This window comes from Pelodiscus sinensis, chromosome 2 (assembly GCF_052426305.1).
Source record: "Pelodiscus sinensis isolate ZL-2025 chromosome 2, ASM5242630v1, whole genome shotgun sequence".
Lineage (NCBI taxonomy): Eukaryota > Metazoa > Chordata > Testudines > Trionychidae > Pelodiscus > Pelodiscus sinensis.
Genome location: NC_143053.1, coordinates 193,920,079 through 193,939,316, shown reverse-complemented (window position 1 = coordinate 193,939,316; position 19,238 = coordinate 193,920,079). Strand labels below are relative to the sequence as shown.

Genomic DNA, 19,238 nt, shown 5'->3' with positions numbered 1-19,238 from the left:
AAGAGGGCAAAGGTGGCAGGGGCAGTGAGGGAAGGGGGAGGCACCAGGAGAGTACAGAAGTAAGGGAAGGTGCAGGTGTCAGGGAATTCTGGGGGTGAAGCAGAAGGGGAGACATCTGCAGGGGAGGGACCACCACGAGAGGAGAGCGGCAGGGCAGGTTTGTAGAGGGAGGTGTTAGAAGAGGGGATAAGGAGGGGTAGCTCACATGATCAGAGTGGGGCTACTGGAGGAGTGGGCACAGGGGGGAGAGAAGGGCTGGTGGAGGGGGGCAGGTCGCAGGAGGGCTGAGGGCAGTGAGAAGGGCAGGAGTCAGGACAGTAGAGGAGGGTGAGGAGTTGTGGGGGCAGCAGGCACCAGGGGAGCTGATGGAACAAGGGAAGGAGACATGGCAGCAGAGAGAAAAGGTAAAGGTTTAAAAATATGTATTAATAACTTGGGTGCCACAGTGGCACATCCAAGCCACATGAACTCAGTACTGGTGTGAGGTCATTTTGCTCATGGAGAGAAACTCTTAGCCTATGTCTACACTGGTGGTTTCTTGTGCAAGAGTTCTTGCGCAAGAACACGTCCACAGTGCCATGTGCGAGCTGTGCTTTTGCACAAGAGCATTTATGGCAGTGTGGACGCTCTCTTGCCCAAGAAAGCTCCAATGGCCATTTTAGCCACAGGGGTTTCTTGTGCAAGAAATCCCTGCTGAGCATCCACACTCCCCTCTTGCGCAAGAGAGCTTACACCTGTTAGAAGAGAACGTAGCTCTTGTGCATGATGCTCTCTCTTACTATGCCATACTGTAAATTTCCTTGTGCAAGAGCAGGCGGGCAGTGTGGATGCTCTGTTGGTTCTTGCACAAGAACGGCTGTACTTGCACAAGAAGCCGCGAGTGTAGACATAACCTTAGAGGGAACACTTCCCTCAGTCTCTCTGCCCCTGAGTTAATGTCACACACATTGGGTTAATGCAACTGCAGGATAGTTGCATGAGGGGGGGTTGGTGGGGGCCAAACTAATCCCGATTGGTAGGAGGATGGTGGGAAAAGCCCTTCGAGAGGGGTGACATGACACCGTTTACTTCTGGTCATGTGTCCATCTTGCCCCAAGCGTGATACCTCCAGAGGGGTGGCTAACGAGGAGGGTTAAGGGGTGTGGCTAATGGAGGCCGGGGTGTGTGGCTAATGGGGCACCACCAAAAATTATACAAACCTGCTGCCCAGGGCCGGGTTAAGACTTTTAGAGGCACTAAGCACTGAAAAGATTATGGTGCCCCACCCCCTTATGTAATTCAAAATAAAAACAATACTATACCGTAAAATCTTTTTTTTTTTGGTGCCCCTGCTAGAGGCTCTAAGCACTGAAAAGATTATGATGCCCCCCCTATGTAATTTAAAATAAAAACAATACTATACTGTCAAATCTCTTTTTTTTGTGCCTCTGCTTTGCTGGTGCCCTAAGCACATGCTTAGACTGTTTATTGGGTAATCCAGCCCTGCTGCCGCCCATGAGCTGGAGGACTTCTTACTATGGCTCCTGTAGCCCTCATTGTACGAGGAGTAAGGGAAGTCGAAGGAAGAGTTTTCTTCCTTTGCCTTCCTGCTGCGTAGACAGTGCCAAAAGCCAAAATAAGCTATTTCAAAGTTGTGTAGCTAAATTTGACTTTTGCCCTACTGTGTAGACGTGTCCTATGTGCTCACCATTCTTGTTTCCCCCCAAATCACTAAGCTCTGATGCCTAGAACATTCCCTGAAATTTAGGAATTGGTCAGATGCAGTGTTCAAAAAGAATAATGTTATAGACAGAAATGCTATCCAGTTGTGTGCAAGGCCTTGCAAATCTGACTAAGTATTAGTTTATATCAGTGTAAGAGTTTATACACTTATGCACTAGTCACTATTATGCAGCTATTGCATGGGGACCTAGAGTTAAGCTAATGGAGTGAAAGTGATGGGGAGCCTTAAGTAGTTCCATCCCTTAACATACTTGCCTTTCTTTTAAATTTAACTTGAACCATCCATTTCCTTGATTTGTGATACTAGTTTTGGTGATAATCCCAATACTCCACCTCTGATGTTGTTTATTGTCAATTTACAGTTGTGTACTCAAGCTTTCTTTTAATATGGATTTTGTCTGGATCTGGAGTAGCCCTATCTACAGTATTGATTAAGGCTGTTTGAATGGGGGGTTGGCAGCATGTACTGGATATAGCTGTTGTTATTGGAAAAGAAAACCATACAGTAGCATCCATACTTTAGAACCCCAGGACAGTGGTTTTCAGTCTTTTTTGCATTTGCGGACCCCTCAAATGGAAGCGTTGCACCCCTTTGGAGATCTGAACTCTAGTCTGGGGATCTCCGGTTGCAAACCTCTGCGGCAGGGTCTGAAAGTTGGCTTTACTCTTGCCTCCTTTCTCCGGTGGGTGGAACTTTCAGTTACACGCCGCGTGTCACTTGCCAAGTGTGGCTCTGAGTGAGCTGAGAGTGGAGCGAGGCGGCGGACGTGTCCCGGGAGGGTAGGTCTGTCGCTGAAGTGGCCGGGAGGGTGCGAGCCCCGCTGTGGCGGCGGGCAGGGGCGCTGCGGGAGGTGGATTGTTTCCCTTTGTACTTTCGGCGGGGCAGCAGCAATCTTACCTCTCCACTCAGTCGGGCTGTGCTGGGGGGGTTGGGAGGCGGGACTGCAGAAAGCGGCCGATATTGCACACACCCTGCTTACGCCTGGAGCGGGGGGGCTGGGCTGAGCTGAGCGGCTGGCGATGCTCCCGGCCGGCTGGGCAAGTGCCCCCATTGCGGGTCGGTGACTCCCTCCTTGGCCTGCAGGGAGGGGGCGTGTGCTGTGAAGTGCGGGGCCGGGGGAGGAGGGGCGGCCCTCCCGCCTGTCCCGGGCTGCCGCTGCTCCCCGCCTCCCGGCTCCAGAGGGGCCGCCCGCGGCGCGGCCAGTCCCTCCCCCCGGGGAGCAGCCGGCGGCAGAGCGGGGAAGGGGAGGGTCTAGCGCTCGGCGCACCGAGCCGGGCACGGAGGGAGCTGCCGGACGGGCGGCTCCTGCCGGGTTCCGGGCCGAAGACGGCGGTGGCATGTCCGAGGGTGGCGGGCCCGGGGCGGGAGCGGCAGGAGGCGGCGGGGCCGGAGGGCTGCCGCAGGGCTCCCCAGCCGCGGGGGGGCTGGCTGGCTGCGGACCTGCCCGCGCCGCCGCCGCCGCCGAGAGCCCCGGGGGCGGCGGGGAGCCCGGCTCGGCCCGCGGCGCGGGGAAGAAGGCGCAGCTGCGCTCCGCTCCCCGGGTCAAGAAGCTGGAGAAGCTGGGTGTCTACTCCGCCTGCAAGGTACCGAGCCGGGCCGCGGGAGCCAGCCGCCACCCGGGCCCGCGGGGGTGGGGAGCTGGTCCTGGCGCTGACCCGGGGGCGGCCCCGGTCTCCGGCCCCTGCCGCCGGGGGAGCGCGGAAGCGGCTGCGCTCTGGTTGTTTGTCTTTGAAAGCAGGCGCGACCAGGGAGGCCCCTAAAATGGAGCTGGAGAACGGTGTGTGTAGGAGCCTCCCGGGCAGCCCTCGCCCTTCTGCCACCTCCTACGACACCCACCGGCAGCCCCCCTTCACCTGCCTGCTGCTCCTGGCACTACACCCCCTGCACAACCCCGTCCTGCCACCCTTGGCCTCGACACCTTCCGCTCCGCCCTGCAACTCCTCAGCCCCGGTCACCTTCACCCCCTGCATCGCGATCGGAGCCCCCCCGCGTCCCCGCACCGCTGCCTGCCATCTCCTTCCCACTTCTCTCCCGCACAGACCTCTCCCTGCTACCTTCACTCCCCCCCTTGCCACCTTCCTGCAGCACCCCCCCCCTTCTGCCTTGTGCAATTCCCCCCCCCTTGCAACATCAATCCTGTGCACCGCCCTCTCTGCCCCTCTCACCCCCCTGGGAGCGCTGCCAGCCCCCCCCCCCCCGCCTTTACAGAGACCCCCCCGTGTCCTCTGTGTCTCGTGGGTTGGTGGTGTGACATTTGCGTTGACGATCAGACGGAGAGAACCCCTCCCGCTCTCCTGAACAGCAGGAAGAGGGAACTTGGCCGCGGGAGAGTAGGGGCGGGACACTGGAGAATATTGCCCGTTTCTGAAGAAATAGGGGCGGGTGGGGCTGGGGCTGTCTAAAGGTATGTGTGTGGAAGATGGTGCACGTGTCTGACGGGAAGGCGATTTAGGCCAGCAGCACACACTAGCCCCTGTCATGACTCTATTATTTGTTTGGTGAAATGCCGCTGCAGCTGCTTGCCTTGTAAACACAGGCTTTGGCAGCGGGACAAGCTCCAGTTCTGAACGCTGTTGCCTTGTTAGTTTAAGTCCCCACCCCGCCAATCGCCCCATGATTGCAAGGTGTGCTACTCGGGCACATCCCGCTGCTTGCGGTGGCCCCTGCACGGGGAAGACGGGTGCAGCAGGGCCAGGGTGGGTGTTGGGATCTGCAGCTGCACTCCTGGCCGCCGGGGCCCAGAGCTTGGCAGCAGCGCCTTTGTTTTGACAGGATGACAGCTGAAGGAGGCGGGGACTTGCCTTGTTGCTTCTGCGGCCTCTGGCTGACAAAAACATTGTATTACTGGATTATCAGTAATATGAGGAGGTCAGAGCCCAAGCAGCCAGTCAGTGTTCGAGGAGATTTCCCAGGGCTCACCCTAAAGTTTCTTTTCTGTCCTCTCCTTCTGTTCTGGAGAAAAGTGGCCAGGCTATGCACATTCATTCAATTAGGGGTTGAGGCTGGGTCTTGCTTTTATTAACCTTTTAAAAACACTTGTTACCCAGGAAGCAGTGATGGTTGTTTGGTAGTTTTAGCTGGGCTTCCAGTGGGGCGCTGTTGGCATCACAAAAGGCCCTGCTAGAATTGGCACTCTTCACTGCAGTCTTGGCAGAGAAGCAAAAGTGTGAGTGCAGCCTCTTAACTCTCAAAAGCTTATCTCTACTGGTTATGATTTAAGCATATTGAGGAAGTTGACACTGCCGTTGCCTTTGTTTCTATGGAGAAATAGGCTGCTTTAGTTTCTGAGGTCATTAATACAGTACCTTGGATGAGCACTTTACTCAAGTACATTGTTTTCAATACAGAAAAGCATTACTAGAAGTATTGAGGTAAACATGAAAAAGAAAACTGAGAAAACACAAAGCAGTTATAAAGCAGACTGCCTTATTACAAGGGTCAAGTTAAGTGCTCATGTTTGTGTGTACATTGAGGCAGGATTATGGAGGAATCCTGGTGTTGTGGGAGCCTTCAATAGCAGGATGAATATTTGTTTAGTGTCATGTGGGAGCATGTTAAAGAAGCCATATTTATTTTAATTTCTTCACTGTTTCAGAACGTGCCAGGCATCCTCTCTTAGCCTTCTGGGTGCATATGGGATGTCCTAACAGTCTACCAATCTCAGTAGAATTTACAAGAGCAGTCAGATTGGCTCTAGTTACCGGAGAGATTTCTTCTTCCATAGATGGATGTGTTGACTGATAGGTAGAGTCGGAGGCTTCTGGATGCAGGAGAGGGAACCTTCATGGGAGCTGAAATTGATGATGGAACTCACTTCTACAAAAATGAACACAGAATGACCATTTTCAGAATTAAATGTGAAATTAATTTCTTTGGTTTAGCTCTCTCTGGATATTTTGTTGACACAACACTTCTCCTACCCACGAACATAAGCAAGCAAAAGAAAATAGGTTTCCTGTGAACTTATCAAGTTTTTCCTCCTTTAGACTGGGAAGGAAGAGAAAAGGGGAGAGAGTACTATTTCTAAATACTTGGCTAATGTTCAGGTACCATAGTGCTGGGGTTATAAAATAAATATTTGCAAGAGGTTGCAGCGGTGAAAAGGTTAACTTTGAATTTCCTTGCTTTATGTCTCAACTTTTGATTTATTTTTGTGTTTGATTTCACAAGCCCTCAGATCACTGAAGTATGTAATTTGTGTTCCCATTCATGCAGTAAGCATATGTGAATCCTGTAACAAAAGTGTGAATCTATGTATAGTTGTTCACCTTAGAGTGTGCAGGGAATGTGCCTGTCACTCAGCATGTTTGGCATTCCCTAGTCCTTGTATTTTTCTCCTTTCCCACTCCAGCATGAATGATAGCAGTCAGCAAGATGGAATTCATTAGACTCTTAGCCTTTGAGGCGCTGTAAGTAGCAAGGAAGAGAACATTGAGTAGGTCTGAAGTGACATGACAATTCAGGAAGGATCAGAGACAGCGAGAACACTGAATGGAGGATGACTAGAGCGTGGGCCTATCTAGTAACAAGAGTTGCTTTGCTACAGATCAGACTTCCACAGTGCTCTACTTCCACCCTCTGCTCCTCTGGAAGTAGACTGTTAATACTGATATTGCTCTCTAATGATGCCCTCTGGCTCATCTTTGAGAGACACTGGCAAACTCTGCAGGGAGCGAGCGGGGTCTTTGGTGGAGAGAAAAAAGGAAAGATCTTAAAGGACTATCCCTTTAGGAGCATTCAAAGGAGAGACAGGGCATAGGACACACAAAGCATTTTTATAAGAAAACAAGATGATAAAAATAGCCATATTTTCTGCACTACAGATGATTTTACAAAAACTTTAAATTAATTTTAATATGCTTTTCTATGCAAAGTAATTTTTTTTAAAAAATAACCTTTTAAACCTCAAGTTAAAGTGCATAATTTGCTTTACAAAGGCAAAATAGTGCACAATTAACATGAATTAAAAAGCCCTTTACATTGGTATGTTTTGTAGTACATTGTAATGGACACTATTATAAATATGAATGAGTTCATAAATATTTATTTAGCCCAGCATGAGATTGAACATTTGAATGCAAGCTTGGCAATCACTGGTATGAAAATAGCACTGTGTGACTTACTCATATGCATTTAGTGAAGGCAGTAGGAGGAAAAATCATTGGCTTTTTTATACATGTTCCTTCGGCATGATACAAACCAAGTCTTATTGGGAGCTCTAAAAAGTGTACTATCTTTCTACGTGTACATTGTTTAAATATTAAACCAGGATTTTTTAAATTCTTATTTATATATAGGTATGTATATATAGTGATAATGTGCAGGGGGTTCTCAAACTGGGGATCCTGATTCCTCAAGGGGCCATGAAATTGTTACTGGGTGTTGTGAACTATCTGCTTCTTCCCCAAAGCCCTGCTTTTCCTCCATCATTTATAATAGTGTTAAATATAAAAATGTGGGGTTTTAAAAATTTATAAGGGGAGGGGGAGCTGCACTCAGATGCTTGCTGTGTGAAAGGGGTCACCAATATAAAAGTTTGAGAATCTCTGCTAAAGGTAACAGCTCCAACTGGAGCCCCACGGAATATGTCTCTGTATAAACACTTAGACCATGTATGTGCTGAGCGGTTTATAGGAACATGTCAGTGTAAATACAGCCGATTGTGATAGAAGGGTTTTTCCATTGATGTAAGAACACCACCTTCCAAAGTGAGAGTAGCTAAGTCTATGCTGAGGATTGAATTACCTTAGCTGTGAGGCTCAGGGGTGTGATTTTTCAGATCCCTGAGTGTTAAAGGTATGTCAAATCTTAAGCACGATCAGGCTGTGGTAGGAAACAGTGCCTGTCCTGAAGAACTTAAGTCTACATAAATGTACTTGTTGCCATTAAATGGACTCATCTAGCAGATACTGTAAAAATGACAGCAAAAGTAGAATTAATCAGAATTACAATTTGTCCTCAGAAATCTAAGGGCTCCTTAGAATGTTTTGGTCAAATAGATCTATTTCCTTTTCAGGCCAGGTCCATGCTACAGCTGAAGGTTGGCTCAGGGTACACAATTTCAGATATATCACAAATATAGCTGGAGTCGATATATCGTAAGCCAAACTTTGGCGCTGTCCTCCACAGTGGGAGGTAGATGGGAGAAACACTACCGTTGATTTTCCTTACTCCTCGCTAGGAGTAGGAGTTCTGGCGTCTATGGGGGCTCCTTCAGTGTTCAATTTAACGGGTATTTAATAGACACGTTAAATCAAACTCTGGAAGATGGACTGCTGCAGTCAGTATCTATGTGATTCTTCTCAGTGTAATATGTTTTATGGAGGATATTCTGAATTTGAGCAGAAACAATTAGGAATAACTTTTGCAGAGTTATTAACATTTCTATTTTTAGCCACATGAAGTTTCTCCTGTAAGGATTTATCATTGATTTGAGATTACTGCTTGTTGGGAAGAGCTGTCTTTACTAATTTGAACCCTCTAAACAGGCTTTTATGGGAGGAAATATAACTTTTTTCTCTAAATCTACCCCCCCCCCCCATGTTATGTACGATCCCCTCTCCTTGAATTTAGCATTTAGCTTATTACATCCTGATTCACCCTTTAATTCTAAATAGATCAGTCCTCTGGGCATCAAAGCCAAGTACAATGCCTAGCGCAAAGAGCTAATTCTACATGTCCTAGGGTCTTTTTACTTTACAGCTCATGTGTCTCAGAATTTGCACCTTTCTGTGCTCACTTTACCCCCTGTAAAATGGGGTACTATTTCTTAGCATGTGAACTATTGTGAAACATCACTCATTAATCTTGCTTAAGAACTTTTAGAACCTTAGATGAAAAGTGGCATGTACATCCTTAAGTTTGTAATTTCCTGATCTTTCTATAATTAAAACAAAAAACAAACACAGAGTTATTAATATAGAGTACCTGAAGCATGCTATTTTCAGTGTCATTTTGGATATTGTTTCAGTGTACAAGGTCTGAAAGTGCAGATTAGCCATTTGTCTGTTGGCTACAAATAATATTAAATGTCTAAAGTTGTTTTTGGTTATTCTTGGTTCCTGGACTTGGTTCCTAGTCTTAATACATAATTATACATAATGTAGCAATACCATGAGGATTCACATGTTCATATTGTTTTCTTTGCTTTTAATAAGTAAAGTGCATTTTAACTGCTGTTTTGACTAATCCAGATCTTTCCAGGCCAGCATGGGTTGGGGATGCTTGTGAGGTAAATGGCTGCAATAGGTAACTGTTTACACTAAGGAACAATGTTAATGTACCCTGGGTTTGAAGGATGAGTGTCACAACCAACGTTCTTGAAGGCTGTGGTAAGGCAGAGGAAATTAAATGTGTTTGAGATGTCCTTTATTTTAAGTGTTTGAAATGCCCTGCAGATGGCCTAGAAAAATCAATACAAGGACTGCATGTACTAGGTCAGATACTCCCCTCTCCCAGCCCCGACACATGCACCCCAGACTGTTTTTGAAGCTAAATTAAGTTTTCGAGGAGGTAATTTCATACAAAAAACAGATGAGTGACATGTAAAAAGAAAAACTGGCATTAGAGGGTCAGAGAAAGAAATGAGTGAACAAAACACAGTAGAAAACTCAAAATAACTCAACGGGATGTAATTTAAGCCGCTAAGGAATGCACATTGTGCATTCAATGCAAAATATTTGCACTGTCAGGGTCCATAATGAAGGCTTAGTTATCAAGAGGACCTTGTTCAAGTTGTGCTTCTATGTTGCTGACTGAGCTTTTATGTTGTATCTGTGTTTTATGCTGAGTTTTTAAATGTTGATGTTTGTTTGGGAGAGATCTCTGGAATGTGGTAACAAAAGAATTGAACATCTGCTTCAAAAGATCTAGCTAGGTTAGGAAGTACAACTGAGGGCAGAAAAAAATCTGCCACTGAACACATTTTATGTTCTGTGGGAGGGTTGATATTTATTTCTGGCAGTTAAACGAAGCTGTTTTCACTATTCATGCATCTGTTTGTTTGCATTTTGGTGTTAATTATTGTGTGATGCTAAAGTTTGTGTAGTTACTCACTGTTTATGGATTTAAGGATTTGGAGTAAACATTATATTGTGTGCCTTTGTGAAAGGTTCACTTATGCTCATAGAAAATTGTCTTAGAATTATTTTGCCCAGCTTTTCTTACTATTTTTATTAGATATGATATTAAACTACATGCTTAATATTTGAGTGGCTTGTTTATAGCATTAAATATTGCCTTTTATTAGAGACATGCTTGGGTCTAAGAGGGGAAAAACAGTTCTGATAGACCTGTAGGGAGAAAATGGATAGATTAAATCCCCTTAAAAATATTATTTAATAATAAAATATTATTTAAAAGTCCCCTTTACAAATATTCTGGTTTCTATTTTTGAACATTCCTTTATTACTATCTTTTGTATTTTCCTTAATGATGATTTGTTCTATTCCAGGCTGTTTTTTCTTCCTCTTACAGAATAATTAGCATTAGTGCAACACCAAGGTTCTAGATTTACAGTTACATATTAGGAATTGCAAAAAATAAACAATTTGATGGAGAAGCTGACTTTCCCACAAAGCATGCCTGGGCTATTTGGATGGCATCAGATTTTGTCTTACTCTGCATCCTAAGAAAATATATGATATTTAAGAGTCTCAAAGAGTACGTCTACACTGTAATAAAAGATCTGCAGCCTAGTTTTGGCTGGCCAAGGTAAACTGACTTTTGGGCTCTGGCTTGGACTCGGCTGCTGAGGGGGCAGGATCTCAGAGTCCGAGGTCCACCCCGAACTCAAATGTCTACATTACGGTTTTATAGCTCCACAGCCCAAGCCCAGAGAGCCGGAGTCACCTAGTCCGGTGTCTGTGACTTGCTGTTGCAGTGTAGACCTCCCCAAAGAGATGATCAGGGCTCCAGGAAGGTTTACAATACGCAGTATCCTTGCTTCACAGGCATCACTCGAATCTGTGCCTTTTCTTCCTAGTTGCTAAAGATAAATAGGTTCCACAATTTTGGGGTGACTCAAATAAAAGTAGGGCCCATGCTTGTTAGTGTGAAAAGCATGAGTGTTTCTCCATATAAGTATCTGGAAGACCACATATATTCAGCTTAGGTATATTCCGGTATTTTTCTTTGAATGCTAGAGGAAACAGCACAGACAAATAGCCTAAAATTCACTAGAATTTTCATAAATCCTTCCAGACTTCCACTTACTCGGAAAAAAAAAAAAGGCCTTATACCTCCCACAGCTCTCTGCCTCCAAAGCTGTCTCTCCCTTTCGCCACATACTGACTCATCATTTGAGAGTAGAGTTGCCAATTTTCTAATAGTTGAAAACCAGACACTTCTGCCCTATTCCCTGCCTTGCCTTTCCCCCAAGATACCACTGGCCCATCCTCTTCCTCAGACCCAACTCCCACTCACTTTTCTGGCTCTATTGCTCTCTTTCCAGGGATTCACCAGGCTGGGAGGCGTTGACTTGAAGCCTGCCTTGCCTGCCCAGTCGGGGCACAGTGATCAGATTGTAGCTCAGAAAAGAAGCAATGACTGGGGGCAATTAGGGCACAGCAGGGCGGAGGAGGAGTCGTCCCTGGAGTGAGGGGCCAGGGTGGGGGCAATCGGGACAAGCTGAGGTGGAGGGGTGTGGATAGGATCTCCCTGGAAATAGCGCCAGTAGCTACCTTTCTGCCAAAGGTTGGAACTCTGGGTCTGGGAGCCACGTCTCTCCATCAGCAGCTGCTGCTCTTCCTGCCCTTTCAGCAGTGAGGCTAATTGCAGTTATTCCAGACACTAAAAATCCAATTACTGGTCAGCAGTACTGATCAAACACTGCCTTGTCTTAGGAGCATCGGAAGCTCCCTATATGTGTGTGTGCACGCATGAGGTGGAGGGGTGTTCTCAAACTATGGCCCCTCCCCTGCATTGCGCCTTTCCCTGAGGCTGCACCCTCAAGCTGCGTATTCACCTGAGGTCCTGCTCCTGTTCACTCCTCTCCACCCTTCCCCCCACTCTTATGGTCAGAAAAAAGTGGGAGGAAATAGCCACCTTCTACTTTTAAGTGTCATGGTAAAGGGCCTCTGATCCCCCCCTTTCCAGCACCCCTTCCAGGCCCCCTTTTCTACTACACTTTCTGGTAAAAAAAAAAAAAGGACTTCTGGCAATCCTACCTGGGGGTCTAGTGGCTCCCTCCCCCACTAGGATATATCTCTCAGCTGTAGATAGCTGCTCACATTTCTGCCTGCCATTTCATGCCCCGACAGTAGCATGTGTAAGTGGACAGAGAGGAAGAAGCACATTTATTTTTTCCAAGGGTGGTGAGCTGGTATGTGCTTCCTGGGAACCTCTAGGGACAAATCTGCCTAAGTCAGCCTGTTGATTTCAGTTCATGCATAGACCTTCTTCATCTCTTCTGATGGGCCTGACAGCATAGGGTGCAGTCAGACTCTCATTTGGCATGCACACACAGACTGTACCACAGGGATAAATGGGTGGTGCGACCAGCCCTTCCAAATATATCCAGGAAAATGTAAGTGCTCAAATGTTAGGGAGAGAAAACAAGTCATGTGTTGTGTTGTCCAGCAAAGAGGCAGCCTTCAGCATTGCAGTTCTCAGAGCCCAGGGTGTAAGACTTGAAATGATGGAGTTGAAGAACTACTTCAACAAAATTGACTAATATTTCAGTTGTGGCATCTGAAAAGCTGCAGTCTCTAATGCCTCCTTTGGGCACTGGTGCCTTAAGGCAATTCAAAAAAAGATAATGAACTTTTGTAGGAATAGGTTACATTATTTATTTTTCAAACCCTTTCTGAATATGACACACACAAGATAAACATTGGCACTACAAATTGTGGTGCTACACTTACTTTTAATTTTTATGCAGCATTTTGCAGTCATTTCATTAGTAAGAACCCAGAACAGCAAATTATTGTGTATCTTGTTACAGTGCAGTACATAAATATTTCTAAATGTAGAGCAGAGAGAAGATGCTCTTCTTGTAGACAGGTCTTCAGATTGGAATATGAGTTCTGTTAGGAAAATCCAAACGGTCTTTAGTTGCTTTGTTGCTGGTAGTCAGAGGAAAAGAAAATACCACCAGTGCTGCTCTTGTACCAAGTAATTTGCTTTTGAAGTGTTAACATTCCAGTGGAACAGTGCCACTTCAACTTCTGAATGTCTGGAATTGCCTACTTGCTGGCCCACTTCTACCTTATAATCAGTCATACTAGTTAACTTCTGCCATCAATATTTTGCTCTAAACCTTCTGAAATATAAACTGCACCATTTCCTTGGTAGAGACTATTGCCTCTGGAATCCCTTGTTTTGGTAATTTGTCCAAACCTGTGGTTGTGACACCTGTACTGCATGGTGTGTTGTTTATTTCATTTTGCTTTGGGGTCTTCATGTGTCTGTATGGTTCCTAATCAGCAATATAGAAGACAGGGCTGTGATGTGAATGCTACCTGATGGATGATCTGTTTCATTGTTTTAATTTATAAAAGTGTCTAGATGATATAGTAATAGAAGCCAGCACATCAAATAGATGAAAGCTGCTTTTGCACATAAGTTGGAGTCAGGATCTGCTGTAGAGGAGTTATCCTGTGGTTTGGAGTGCTAGTCTTTTTTCTCAGCTGTTATCTTCTGACCAATTGAAATCAGTGATGTGTGTAGTAGTCAGGCATCACTAGTGGTGTCCTGACCTGTCTCCTGCTCCTTCAGTGATGATAGCTGTTTGGCTACGTGCGTTCATGCGTTTGCTCCCCTGTTTACTGTGTTGACCATGCATGAGTAGTCAACGCAGCAATTTTCAAGAGAGCCCCCAAAGACAACAATATCAGATAAGGATCAAAGGCATCAGGTGCGGTTTTTTGTAGATGAGGCACAGCCCTAGCTTCCCTGGACCAAGGAGTCTACAGTTAGGCTAACACATATATGCCCATTACATTGGCCTGACTCGAGTCAATGCCATGGAATTTGACATTGCTCCCTATGTCTGACAAAGACAACTCTTTGGGGTTCACTGTTATACACATGTACAAACAAGTTACACATCACTCCTGATGAATCAGGTTGCCACCTACTGTTGCTTAGTTACTACCCCTTACCTCATACAATCAATCATGTTGTCCGTTTAAGCACAGTTCTGAACCTGGGTATGCCTGTTATTTGTGGGGAGGAGGTTGGTACTAGGGATGTTAAATATTGGTTAACTGAATACAGGCAGTCCCTGGGTTACATGGATCTGACTTACATCGTATCCCTACTTACAAACGGGGTGAGGCAACCCCTCACTAGCTGCTTCCCCCCAGCAGACCAGGGAGACGCGGAGCGGCTTTTCTCAGCAGACACCTCAGCTTGAGAATAAAGGACTGAGGGAAGTGAGGTGTGGGAGAATAAAACCGAGCTCTGGAGAAATGTTTGGCTAGAGTTTCCCCTACAATATGTACCAGTTCCGACTTACATACAAATTCAACTTAAGATCAAACCTACAGTCCCTATCTTGTACGTAACCCGGGGACTGCCTGTAGTCGAGTAACTTCATGAATTCTTATCAGTTAGTCAACTATTCTGTAGTCCCTGGGGTTGGGGCTGGTAGCCACTGTATCAGAGGCAGTGTGGGGTGCCGGGCGAGAGCTGGTCCACGAGGGGAGACAGTTTAAAAACCAGCTCCCCTTGTGGACTGGCTGCCTGTTGCTCAGTGCTGCTGCCTCTGTTAAAGAGGCAACAGCGCAGTTTGGCAGCAGCCCCTGTCTAAGAGGGGGCGTTCTGAGCTACTGGACCCGGTGCAAGCCGTAACTGACCCGGACTGTCTGCCCACCTGGCTCCTAATACACTTTACATGCAGAGCCACAGCAGGGGTAGGTTCTAAACGTGGCATGAGCCAGAACTGAGCTGGGCTACTGGCCAGCCTGCTAAAAAAATTACTGACAAGGGTCGGGGGAGGAAAATGTGTGTAGTCTATAGCATTAACCTATAAGCGTTTGCTTATCGGTTAATCAGCTACACAATTTCATCCCTAGTTGGCACTAAGATATTTCTTCATGAGATGTTCTGTTATGATCCCTTTGGAATATGTTTACAGACTGTGCCTAGTGTCCCTTAGGCTTGAGTGTGTCTGTAATATCAGCCCTGTTCTTGCCAACTTCTGTGAGCTGGGGCCTTTGCTCAAAGCTTAACTCTTCTTTATATCAGCAAAGTCTTGACCATTGCTGTCCTGGCTTCAGATCTCATACCAGACCTGGGCTTAAGTTTCAGACCTTCATCTTACTACAATGGGCTTCCACAGATCATTGTGAAACCCTCTGCTTTTAAGTAATGAGAGCTACTTTATTTCTGTGCATTTTTAGAAAACATGAAATACATGAGTTGAGTGGTAGATAAATTAATTGTCTGTTTTTATTTCAGGCTGAGGAATCTTGCAAATGTAATGGCTGGAAAAACCCTAACCCACCTCCTACTCCTCCCAGGGCAGATTTGCAGCAGACAATTGTCAGTCTTGCCGACCCATGTCGCAGCTGTAGTCATGCACTAGGTAAGTATATAGCTTCTCCTGGATTTCAAGTCCATATTCTTATATCCTAGGTTACAATATGACATGATCTGTTATTTCCAGGAAAACTGTGTTAAGAGGGAGTCACAGTTGGGTGTATGCAGCAGGAATTTAGGGTATGTCTATACTGCATTCCTTTTTTGAGAGAGGAATGCAAATGCAGCTGAGCGAAATTGCAAATGAAGCATAGATTTGAATTTCCTGAACTTCATTTGCATAATCGCATCCGGGCGCTATTCATCCCCCTCCTCCTGCAGCGCCCCTGTTGTCAATATTGTGGCCAATCTCTGTGTTGTGGTCTTCTAAAACTGCATTCTCAATGGGGGTTAGTCTGTGCTACAGTTTCATGTATATCAGGTGACCTAGCTACCGCACAGTTATTTCACAACATAGTTATTTTTGTAGTACCTGTATACATAAAACTTTGACTTTCTCTGGACAGTGCGAAAGCATCCATGTGTACTACAAAATGGAACCATACTTTTACCACCTTATGGGAAATTGTATTAGAACTACCGTATTTTCCGCCGTATAAGGCTACTGGGCGTATAAGACGACCCCCTAATTTTTTAGTTAAAAGATAGGGTTGCGTCTTATACCCCAGCGCCCCTCCGCCTCCCCGGCTTTGCTCCCGGTGTCCCTGGTCTGCTGGAGACGGTCCCCAGCAGACCAGAGGCACCAGGAGCAAAGCCGAAGCGGCGGCGGGGTCCCGCGCCTCTGAGACAGAGCAAAGCCTCAGAAGCGCGGCACCCCGCCGCCGCTTCGGCTTTGCTCCCGGTGCCTCTGGTCTGCTGGGGACCGTCTCCAGCAGACCAGGGACACCGGGAGCAAAGCCTCTGAGGATGCCCCGGCAGCGGGACAGCCCAGGCGCGCCTGGGCTGCCCCGCCGCCGGCTTCCCCCGAGGCTTTGCAAAGCCGCAAAACTGTATACCCGGTGTATAAGACGACCCCCGATTTTTGGGGGATGTTTTTTAACATCAAAAGTTGTCTTATACGCCGGAAAATACGGTAGTCTCCCTATATGACTAGACTTATCATATAAACTACCTCTGTGCTTCAGAAATTACAGTCCATTGTAAGACATAGCTGTATGTATCCCAGCTAGGTTACAACATAATGATTCCTTGTGGTCAAAAAAAGAATATGTGTCAGGGACCGTTTTAAACTTTGTAGATCCCTAAAATGAAATATGATTACTTAATAGGTTGTAGCAATATTTTTCTGTTCATGAAGTCAAGAAGAAAGTGTGTTAATAACAGTTGGGCCACAATAAATTTCAGAACTGTTTAAAAAGGAATTGTTGTTTTAGTTGCGTGAATATGGCCTGAAATTACAAATCAGTAAAATCAATAATTTTGCTCAGCTGTGTAAAATCATCACAATTGGTGATTTTTTAAATAGTAAATAATGTACCTTTTTGAGGGATTATTTGCTGCAGCATATTTGTAGAGGATTTATTTAGCTCTTCTTTTCACGTGTTCTCTCTAGTTTTGGGCTTTTTTTTATTCATTGTTTTCACTAATCTTCAAAATCTCTTCTTTCATGCACAAGGAATGACAAGTGTACACCAGCACGTGAGTTCAGTAGTTTTAGCGAGACAGTTCATTTAACTTCTCAACATGTAGCATACTTTTACTGCATCTGGGATATGCATTTAATATAAATGAATCTATGATACGTTTTACGCTGTGCCCATGGATACTGAAGACATTTCTTCACTGCTGCTTAATCCTGTCAGGTGCTGAGCCCTTAACAGTGCATCTTCAGTAGGAATTGAAAGTACTTGCCTTCCTTCAGAAGAGCTCAGAACATCTGAGGATCTGACTTCTGGTGAAAATCTTTGGTTACTCATTAACTTGGGGATCAGAAAATGCAGTACAGTGTTACTCTGAATAAATATTACAGACCAGATCTGGTTCAGTGTTTTCTATTTTGTTGCTGCCACAGTGAAGAAAGGTGAAGCCTGTCATCTTCTCAGCTGCAACTAATGAGAATTATGCTTATTTGGAATAACTGAAATAAAGAAGCAAGTGCCACCTACCACTAAATTGTACCTAATGTGGAAAAGTGAACATTGTTCAGAAATATTTCTGAAGGCATTTTTCCTATTATTCTCACCCAGATCAGCATATTTCCCCCCACTGAATTATTTTAAAACATGAAAGATCATGAGCTATCCCTATTCCAGCTGCGTCACCGGCACTATATTCTCTCCTTCTAAGTGAGTTCTGAAACATAACTATGCAGAAATTTCTCTACTATTCTAGGAAATGTGGTGGCTTTTTTTGTTCTTACAGTTTTTCAGCAATGGAGTCCTGGCATCAATAAACAGTAGGCTCTTCCCTACTCGGGTCTTGTCTATATTCAGTTTCACTGGTTTAAAGTTAGGTTTAGTTAATGAGATGCAAAAGACAATGGCTGCTTTTATTTCTCTTTATTATAAGGGCTTCTCTAAATGCAGACTTAGTCTTCTCTAAATGCAGACTTTCACAGAAAGAACTAAAGTGACATAATTCACACTTTTTATTATTTAAGTGAAAGTCTATGCGTGGCTCTTTTTATTTTAGATTGTGCTAAATCTGTTTAAGGAACAATCTGAACTAAGAATGCTCAAAAGCTGAGAAATATCCCCCTTTGGCCAACACCTTGAAAGCGAGGGACTACGAGGTTCAAACTCATGTGCTGATCATTAGAGCCCTGGGTGCATGGGACCCCAGGAATGAGCGAGTGCTGGGAGAATATGGAATCGGTCAATGCTATACTCCACTGATGTGGCAACTAATGATTCAGATGCCATCAGATGGTCAAAGGACATCTATCTAGAACACATTACTGGACATCAGCAGTGCCAGGAAGGAAGAGATGAAGTGCTGATGAGAAGTGTGTTTGGAAATGTAACTCAAATACTTTCCTAATGTACTGTGTTTTCGAACAGACAACCTACCCTAAATTTGTAATTACTGAGAATCAGTCTTCATTCATTGATATATCTGTTTTTTGCAACCAACTCTACATAAAGCTTCTCATGAATAATGTACCCGTATAATTTGGATGCTAATATCTAAATTGTTAGATGTATTCACCTAAATGTGAGCTATTGCTGAGTATATACTATATGTATCTTATGACTTTTAAAACAAACTTTGTACAGGTTGTACCTCCCTTAACTGGGATTCCCTGATCTGGCAACATTCGTGGTCCAGCATGGACCATAGATGTTCCTGGACCACAGAGCCCAGGAACTGGGAGGTCTGGTGGCGGGGCAGGAGTGCAGTAGGGGGCATCAGAACCCAGTGTGTGTGGGCAGAACAGGTGGCACAGTTGGAAGTTCTGGCCCCAGGAGCAGCTGTAGAGCTCCAGCCCCAGCAGTGGCCAGGGAGCTCTGTCCCTGGCCACGGGGCTCTGGCTGCGCTGCTCCAGTCCTGGCCATGGAGCCAGGGAACTGCTGAACTCTGCCCCAGCTGTGCAGCTCTGGCCACAGCACCAGATGGCTGTGCAGCTTCGGCTCCAGCTGTGCAACTCCAGCCCTGGTTGTAGGGCCAGGTAGCTGCTGAGCTCTGGCCCCAGCTGCACAGCTCTGGCCCCGGCTGCAGAGTTCTGGCCCTGGCCATGGAGCCAGGTGGTTGTGGACCTCTGCCCCGGCTGCAGAGCTTTGACCGTGGTGCTCCGCCCAGCAGCAGCAGAGCTGGCAGCATCTAGAGAGCCCTGGGGAGCTGGGGCAGCAGCAGGGGCAGGCTGGCTCCCTAACCTGGTGGTAACATGGGCCAGGAGTGAGGGACCAACTCTGGTCTGGCAAATCTCCTCTTTTGGAACCAGTCAGGTCCCCAGGGTGCTGGACCAGCAAGGTCCAGCCTGTATGTGTGGCTATCTAAGCACTATACTCAGATGTTTCTTTACCTGTGTATTATGTACATTTTTAACATTAGCTTTGACACACTTTAAATCTGAATAAAGAGTCTCATGTTATGA

At 45.9% G+C, this 19,238-nt stretch overlaps 1 protein-coding gene across 7 annotated transcripts in view; it reads left to right on the top strand.

The window, feature by feature from the left end:
* The window catches only part of KAT2B (lysine acetyltransferase 2B), a 71,361-nt gene that overhangs the window by 5,829 nt on the left and 46,294 nt on the right, over positions 1 to 19,238 (top strand). For 2 of the 7 annotated variants that reach the window (XM_075922072.2, XM_075922074.2), the window contains exon 3: positions 15,125 to 15,251. In XM_075922072.2, coding sequence (XP_075778187.2) covers positions 15,125 to 15,251 — 127 coding nt within the window. Of the gene's footprint in view, positions 1 to 2,430; positions 2,503 to 2,875; positions 3,307 to 15,124; positions 15,252 to 19,238 lie in introns of those variants that run through there. The other 5 variants (XM_075922076.2, XM_089776636.1, XM_089776637.1 and 2 more) reach the window with 5 other exon arrangements.